This window comes from Microtus ochrogaster, linkage group LG9, assembly GCF_000317375.1.
Source record: "Microtus ochrogaster isolate Prairie Vole_2 linkage group LG9, MicOch1.0, whole genome shotgun sequence".
NCBI lineage: Eukaryota > Metazoa > Chordata > Mammalia > Rodentia > Cricetidae > Microtus > Microtus ochrogaster.
In genome coordinates, this window is record NC_022034.1 from 34,163,904 (window position 1) to 34,172,660 (window position 8,757).

At 38.2% G+C, this 8,757-nt stretch overlaps 1 protein-coding gene across 1 annotated transcript in view; it reads right to left on the bottom strand.

The window, feature by feature from the left end:
- Positions 1 to 8,757, bottom strand: part of Tbc1d32 (TBC1 domain family member 32) — a 192,225-nt gene that overhangs the window by 159,834 nt on the left and 23,634 nt on the right. Inside the window, exons 5-10 of the mRNA XM_026787416.1 lie at positions 7,845 to 7,970; positions 6,028 to 6,106; positions 5,800 to 5,903; positions 5,649 to 5,710; positions 4,626 to 4,770; positions 2,217 to 2,276 (exon numbers count right to left, since the gene is read on the bottom strand). Coding sequence (XP_026643217.1) covers positions 2,217 to 2,276; positions 4,626 to 4,770; positions 5,649 to 5,710; positions 5,800 to 5,903; positions 6,028 to 6,106; positions 7,845 to 7,970 — 576 coding nt within the window. The remainder of the gene's footprint in view (positions 1 to 2,216; positions 2,277 to 4,625; positions 4,771 to 5,648; positions 5,711 to 5,799; positions 5,904 to 6,027; positions 6,107 to 7,844; positions 7,971 to 8,757) is intronic.

Consider the following 8,757-nt stretch of genomic DNA (forward strand, 5'->3'; position numbering starts at 1 on the left):
TCATCAGCCCAAAGAGCAATCAGGGTTCCCTGCCCTGTGGGAAGTCCAAGGACCACCCACCTCCATCCAGGTCTAGCAAGGTGAGCATCCAAACTGCCTAGGCTCCCACAAAGACAGTACGTGCAGTAGGATCAAAAACCCATTGTGATGACATAACTTGATATCAACATGTAGAAGAATGAAAAGATATCCATATCTATCACCATGCGCAAAACTCAAGACCAAATGGATCAAATACCTCAATATAAAGCCAACCACATTAAACCTCAAAGAAGAGAAAGTGGGAAGTACACTTGAACACACTGGCACAGGAGACAACTTCCTAAACATAACCCCAGCAGCACAGACACTGTGAGAAACAATTAATAAATGGAACCTCTTGAAACTGAGAAGCTTCTGCAAAGCAAAGGACATGGTCAACAAGACAAAACGACAGCCTAGAGAATGGGTAAAATCTTCACCAACCCCACATCAAACAGAGGACTGATCTCCAAAATATACAAAGAACTCAAGAAATTGGTCATCAAAAGAACAAATATTCCAATAAGAAGAAATGGAATACAGACCTAAACAGAGAACTCTCAACAGAGGAATCTAAAATGGCTGAAAGACACATAAGGAAATGTTCAACATCCTTAATCATCAGAGAAATGCAAATCAAAAACAACTCTGAGATTCCATTTTACACCTGTAAGAATGGCCAAGATCAAAAACACTGACGACAACTTATACTGGAGAGGAGATGGGCTAAAGGGAACATGCCTACATTGCTGGTGGAAGTGCAAATTGGTACATCCCCTTTGGATATCATTATAGAGATTTCTCTGAAAATTAGGAAACCTTCCTTAAGACCCAGCAATACCACTTTTGGGTATATATCCAGAGGATGTTCAATTGTACCACAAGGATGTGTGCTCAACTATGTTCATAGTGGCATTGTTTGTCATAGCCAGAACCTGGAAACAACCTAAATGCCCATTGACCAAAGAATGGATAAGGAAAATGTGGTACATTTACACAGTGGAGTACTACACAGCAGAAAAAATGGCATCTTGAGATTTGCAGGCAAATGGATGGATCTAGAAAACATCGTATTGAGTGAGGTAACCCAGAGCCAGAAAGACAAATACCATATGTACTCACTCATAAGTGACTTTTAAACATAAATCCAAGAAAACCAGTCTACAATTCACAATCCCAGAGAACCTACAACAAAGAGGATCTAATCTACATGGGAAGTAGAAAAAGACAAAATCTCCTGAGTAAATTGGGAGCATGGGAATCATGGGAGAGGGTAGAAGAAGAGGGGGAGGAAGGGAGGAGAGAAGAGAAAAATGTATAGCTCAATAAAAGAAATAAAGCATTAATAACAGCAAAAAATTCTATTTCAATTGTCCTACACCTTTTCCAGGACCACTGGCCTCTACAAATAAAGTCCCCTGCCATTAGTCAATGCTCCTCTCCCCTTCTCCAGCTATATATATTCTCTACATTGTCAGAAACAAAATCAAGTTTTCCCATGGTCACTTTTCGCTCCATTGCTCAAATCCAAAAATTCACAATTTCAGGAATCCTCCATTCAAATAACTTATAAATTGAAAGTTCTGCCTCAATACATAAATCATATTTATTACCATCTCAAATGCATTTTAAAATTACATGTTTTCATGTTTGTCAATTATTATCTGTTTTATTTATTTCTTTTCAATTCCTTTCAGTATCCTTATACATTATTACATAATAGCAATGGACATGGCTATTTGTGGTAAGACATTAATAGTATCTAGCTGTATTTAGTAAAATTCAGATCAATTTTTTGCAAACACAAAAGCATTTCTCTCTGAGTCTTTTTCAGGCCAGTTTCACACAGCATATCAGTATATTTTATAGAAGCAACTGCCTTATTAATAGCTGACCTGAGTCAAATTTCATGCTAATATCTAAAAATATGGTTTCTTTCAAGCCAGTCTATCATTTAAGGCAGCCCAAATTGCCATATACTTGCCTGTTTTCTAACTGTTTCCCTTATTGTACATTAAGACTCAACTTTTATCTCTTTACATTTCATAGAATAGGAGTTTATGATCACATTAAAAGGGATTGCCTCATTACCCAATATGAATCACTGTCACTCAAGTTTGCATATTTAAGACACTAATACATTACATAACTTTTTTGTGATGTTATTTCTCAGCAAAAATACCAGACATGCTTACCAGAGATTTATATTTCTTTTCAAGTAGTCTTAGTACTACAGTTCTGCTGTAATACGCATGCTAAAATTAAAGAGAAAAGCATTTAATGTTAAAGGTATTACCATTTAAAATCCATTTCCTCCATCGTTTGCAATATCATAAACCACACCATAACTATGGTTTAAAATATTATAATCAATGTCAAGCAGAGTTTACCTCTGTGCAATGAACTACAAGCATAGGAATCACAAGAATGCAAATTGCATAAAAGTAGTGTAGACCATTTAGTGACAGATTAGAGATGAGGGCAACAGTTCATTACCTACATCCAATTTCTATGCTAATTTGTTTAAAAAGAATACCTCCAAAGTAGTATGCCCAGCTAGCAGTATACGAACCAAGGAGGGATAATATGTAAATGAGAGGGGCAAAGACCACTAATCGGATACTGACTACACACACAGAAATTTGCAAAGGTGAGATTCTCCAACAAGACAACATCTTTGCCACTCTATATCAATATTATTTTTAAATAAATGGCAATGCTCAAAATGTCTTTATTTCCTTTGGACCAATAATAGATGGAATTAAACACATACATATATGTAAGAAGCCAAGGATATGTTTTTTATCTAAGCAACTTTAATGTTTAAATTTGTTCCTTCATTTTATTTAAAAACAATAAAATAATTAAAACATCACTAAAAACTTCATCAGAATTCTGGTGATAGAATTTTTAATTCATTAGTCAGTGCTTTTATTCAAAGTTCACCAAAACCCTGTGTGATTTAGCTCTTTGGCTTAAAATCATTTCAATTAGTCCATTTCTCAGTATTAATAGAGAACATATGCTGGCATATAAATGAAACTACTTTAGTATTACCCTATTCTGTCAGACATGTGATTGAGAGCTATAATCCCCAGCATTTGGGAGATGGAGGTATGAGAATTAGAATTCAAGTCCATTTCAACTACATAATGAGTTCAAGACCAACCTAGTTCAAAACAGAAAGTTCAGGAAACGATAGCCCTAAAACAAAATCTACCCACTATGAATTTGTATAAATGTCTTATTGGAACAGCCTGTATCTGATACCATTTAGACTGAAAAGCTGCAAAAACTGTTCAGTGCACAAAACTAGAAACACTGACTGCCCGGCCCTATCCATTAAATGTCTGCCAACTCTTACCTTAGACACAAACGGTACAGGGGAATGAGATAAATTCCTGTTGCTTTAAGGAGCATAAATAAAATAATTAATTTAATAAATTTTTAGTGTTTAATTTGGGTGCTCTGCCTCATACACTTAATGAAAATCAAAATGTTAAGTAAAAAGGCTTTGCAAACAGTTATGAGAATATAATTTAATTTTTGTTTAAAACACTTAACCATATTGTTACATATTATGTAAATATGAATCTATATAAACCTAGGATGTGGGATTCCCCTCTGTATGCTATGAATACCATGCACACTACAGAGTTGTGCTCTAATGAACTGGGCACATATCACAGACTTTCAACATCTGAAGACAAAGTCAACTTTCAACTGGTCTGCTGAATTCAGAGAGGGTCACACTTGCATGGCAAGTCCCTGTCCCCTCCCTCTGCTCTAGCGAGACAAAAACCCAGAGCTGGGTAGACAATGTGAGAGAGAAAGACTTGAGCACAGAAATCAGCGTAGCTGTTGCTACAAGATAGGGACTCTGCTACTTCACACCAGCTGGCGGGTGACAGCACAAAGATCGCTTTAACATGACCTCCAGCTTGGGGATGTTATAAGCTTCACTGGAAACTGCCAGATTCAGGCATTAGACATAATGCAGGGTCAGGAAGTAGCAAACAAAACTGATTCTGGGCATTAGCCTCTAAACCAGTGGTTCTCAAACTGTGGGTCTCAACTCCTTTGGAAACCGCATATCAGATATTTACACTGCAATTCAATACAGTAGCAAATTTACAGTTATGAAGTAGCAGGGAAATAATTGTATGGTTGAGAGTCAGCATGACATGATGAACTGTGTTAAAGGGTCTCAGCATCAGGAAGTGTGTTGAAAACCAATGCTCTGAACCTAAGAAAAATGAGCCCTGAATCCTTGTACCTGCCACAGTTAGTTATATTTTTATAGGCTTAGATTCATGGATATTAAGATCCATGATAGATCATTCATCTTGAATAGATTCAAATAGATCACTTCATAAAAATCCCATCCTGACTTTCACTATGCAAAACATTCTGAGCAAAATATCTTCTCCATGCTTTATATCTGACACCCCGAACAGGGAGGGCACTGGCCCCTACCACCACTTCCGTCTGTGTACAGGTAAAAGGATTAACATATGCATAAAGTCAATTAGAATTCAGCATACACCAGGCACACAAAGCTGGCCGGTCACTAAAATCATAGAGAAGAACCAATTTTTCCTTACCATCCATTTTTTGAACCACACAGCTTTAGTATCAACTAATGCGAGAAAATAGATGGGATCCAAAATCTTCTGTGAGACAAGATGGCTTTGATCATGTTTTACCGATAACAGGGACAAAGTGCTCTCCACAATTTCCTCCATATACCTTAGATTTGGGGGGAAAAATCATTTTAAAAAGTAAACAAACAACGGTTAGTGTACATGGGAACAGTGCTGTTCTTATCCTTCTGGAATAACAATGTGGAATGTAATCTTTAGAATTTCTTTTCTTTTTTATTTTCTATAAAGGGTAGAGGTTAACAGTCACAGTCAGTTTTTCTGTTCTAAAAACCTATGTTCTTTCTACTTCAATACTCAAGTCTCCAGATGTACCTTTCAGTTTGAGACTCGCAGACAATCATATCAGAATATTTTAAAAAACTTGTCCAAAGTAGCAAACGTCACTAAGAACCCAAGACCTCAACACCCTACTTTCACAATGTTGTTGGTAACATAAAAACAATACTTGGGTAGGACCATTTGTATGGCTAAGAATGCATATACCAAAGAAAAACTGTATTAATACCTTCTGTCCTAGTGTGCGTCTATGTTGCTGTGATAAACACCATGCCCAAAAGCAACTTGAAGAGGAAAAGGTTCACATTTGCTTACCAGTTATACTTCATCAAGACATGAACTTGAGGCAGAAGCTTCAGGTAGAAACCATGGAGGCACTATTTATTGACTTGCCTCCTTGAGCCTGCTTCCTCTGGCTCACTGCACACTTCTCTTACACAGCCCAGTCCCACAGCCTACAGAAGGCCCTGTCCACAGGAGGCCCTCCTGTGCAGTTAAGAAAATGCCCCGTAGGCCAATGTGATGAAGGCAATTCCTCAGCTGATGGTTTCCTTTCCAGGGTGATTCTATTTTGTGTCAGGCTGACAAACCCTAAGCAGCACACTGAACCATGTAAGTTCCCTTCTGTCTCTGAAACACCTGAGGGGCACAGCCCATGCCTTACATCGCCTGAGTTGAGGGACTTACTTCTCTGGGTGTCGAATCCAAAAGGATGGAGCTTCTTTCTGATACTCATTCAGAAGGCGAACCTGTAAGACATGTACAAAAGCTCTCAAGATACTGTAATTCTGAAATAATAGATCTACCTTTCATAATGTGCATTGCAGTAAACGGATACCTTTTTCAGTAAGCGGGTCACATTGGGACTGCTTATGTCTACTCCACTTGAAAGAGTAGGAATGTGATTTTCTCTAGAAAGAAAGTATAACTCCAGATATTTAGCTGAAAAGAAAGATGAAAATATACAGTCATTATACAACATAATGTTTCTGGGAAACGTCATTTCTTATGCATTTTTCTTGAGTACACGTAAGAGAAAACATTAGAAGTGATGTAATAAACATACCTAAGCTTGTATAAATTTCCTTGGTCATGTGTAACGGTGAGAGTGTAAAAGTCTGTGCATAGAACTTTAAAATCCGGTCCTACAGAAATGAGACAGCACATTCTTACCTAAGCTTTTTACAGCAGCACAGATGAAACACTTTATACATTTAAACAGAAAATAAACACAAAATACGCTACGCAAACCCAGGTGATGGGCATGTCTGTTTTAAAAGGCATATTCTTGTTCAATGCCCAAAAGTAAAATTAACCACAACTAATAGTAAAACAGATGATAAAAACGCATGGCTGTGAAACCTGGTAACAGCAAGGGCAGAAAGCTGGAGGTCAGTGGGAACTGGGAATGAAGCTGAAGGCTTGCAGGGAGGTCCCACAGCCTTTAAGTAATGGTGTCATTGAGCAGTAGGCCCATAGGCAACACTGCATTTCAAGACCTCATGTTTCCAAATCCAGGAATTGTTTCCTTATATTTAGTAAACATTTGAGAGGTTTTCTGGGAACGGTGCCTATTCATTAGAAAAAAATACTACATAAATTTTTAACTTTCAATTTATCAAAACTCATGAAGAAAAGTACAAAAGAAAAAAATGAATAAGAACCAAATCAAGTTAAAATGTGCCTGACACTAGCAGGCATTACAATGGTGCCCATCCCTTCATTTTCTTATAAACCACTTAAATATCAGAGGAAGAGTAATTTTACGAGCGAAATACAAGGTGCCATTAAATAAAAACAATCTTGCCTCACATTTTCTAATCTACAGGAACAAAATTAATAACCTTGTTTATATCACCCAGGCTGATATTTTCACAGGAGATAGGTCCCCAGATGGTTAATGATATCTTCCGATATCTCTAAGACATTCCCACTGAACAAAGGCTGTTAAGCGTTTGAAGTCCATGTTCATAGCTGCAGAAACTCATAAGAATCTGTCATTTTCAAATGCCACAGGCTTCAGGCAGTTACACATAACAGTTTTATAGAACAGCAATGATGTAGCTGGCAATTTAGATGCAGCAAAAACTTAAAACAAAAGAAAGTCATATTTGTCCAAAACGATTTGATCCTGTCCACAGTTGTCTTTCTAACAACTGTTTGTAATTTGTGAACCCAAGTAATGAGATGAACCTTGCTACACAGTAACTTTACCATGTTTATAAAGTTATCATTTTTAAAATAAAGAAAATATATTCAGACATGATTCTATTCCCTCACATATGGGGGGAGGGGAGGCGGGGGACAGGCAAATTGACAACTGTATTTCTTCTTAGCTTTGAAATGCTAAAGGTGACCCTAAAATATCTCTATATTCCCCTTGAAGTTCTCATATCAAAGTTTTTATAGAAGTGTATAATACTGTTTTGGATTTGTAATTTTGAATTGCATCTAAATATTAGGCAAGCATGTTTTTCTTTTTTTTTTCTCAAGACAGGGTTTCTCTGTGTAACAGCCCTTGCTGTCCTGGAAGTCACTCTGGAAAAGGCTGGCCTTGAACTCACAAAGATAGCCTGCCTCTGCCTCCCAATTCTGGAATTAAAGGTGTGCACCACCACTGCCTGGTTACATCTTTCTGTTTTGATATAAATAACAAAAGTGTTCCCGAATCGTTTCTGTCACTAGTCTAATAGTATCCCCACTGATGGAAGAGTGTGATTTAAAACAGACAAATGTATCCGGATACCCTGTTTTCTTATGGCTGCCTGCCTCTTGTCTTGCTTGTGATTTAAACCTTAAACTGAAGTTCCACAGCTGAGCTACTAAGGAAAATGATGAAATCCCACTTGGGTCAACAAGAGCAATTCATGGCTGTCTCCTTACAGTGAACGCAGGATCTGGATCGGACAGAAACGTGGTGAGTTTTTCACAGAGAGTGGTCCAGTTTTCACAGTTCAGGACATCGGATGGAGGGGCTGAGCACAGCGTCTGTAAAGCTTCGTATCTCACCTGCGGATTTTAAAATAACAGCATTAGTAATGCTGGAAGAATGTCAATTCTCCAAGATAGTATTAAACACATTACTAAAAGGAAGAGCCAGAGGAACTATGTGTTGATGAGTTGCTTTTGAGAATCTGACGACCTTTTATAAAATAACTCGGGGGAACAGTTTTTGTAAACTAAGTGCTAAATAGAGAAAGGAAAAGCAGGCTGTCTTCTGTAACAAAATCTGAAACCGTACGTGCACTGCGACTATGTCACAGCCAAGAGAAATGGATGGTGGCTGCTTTGGACTCACCGAGCGCAGTTTCCAGGAGTCTCATCCTGGACATCCCCCATCCTCATAGGCCTCCCAACTGGAGCTTCTACAGTTTGCCAGACTTAATTCCAGTGCACTGTCTGCTGAGCCCCTGGAAAAGCATTCCTATCCCAGCCTCTGTGAACAGCTCCCAGGGAACAATCTCATCAACCGTTTTCATCTTTCTGCTGGACCATACTTCCTGGCCTTTTAGCCACTGAAGTAGAAAAGCTAATTCAGCAGTAAAGTGCAAAACTGAATTTCTGCCTTCCCCCAAAAAGGCTATTCCTAATCATCACAGAATCCAATCACAATCCCCCCCCCAAACACTATGACCCAAGGGACACAAGTGGAGAAGGTTCCCCTTCAGTAGAACAAAGCTTTAATTGAAAAACTCAAGAACAATGGCAATGGGTTTTTGATCCTACTGCACACACTGGCTTTGTGGGAGCCTAGGCAGTTTGGCTGTTCACCTTACTAGACCTGGATGGAGGTGGG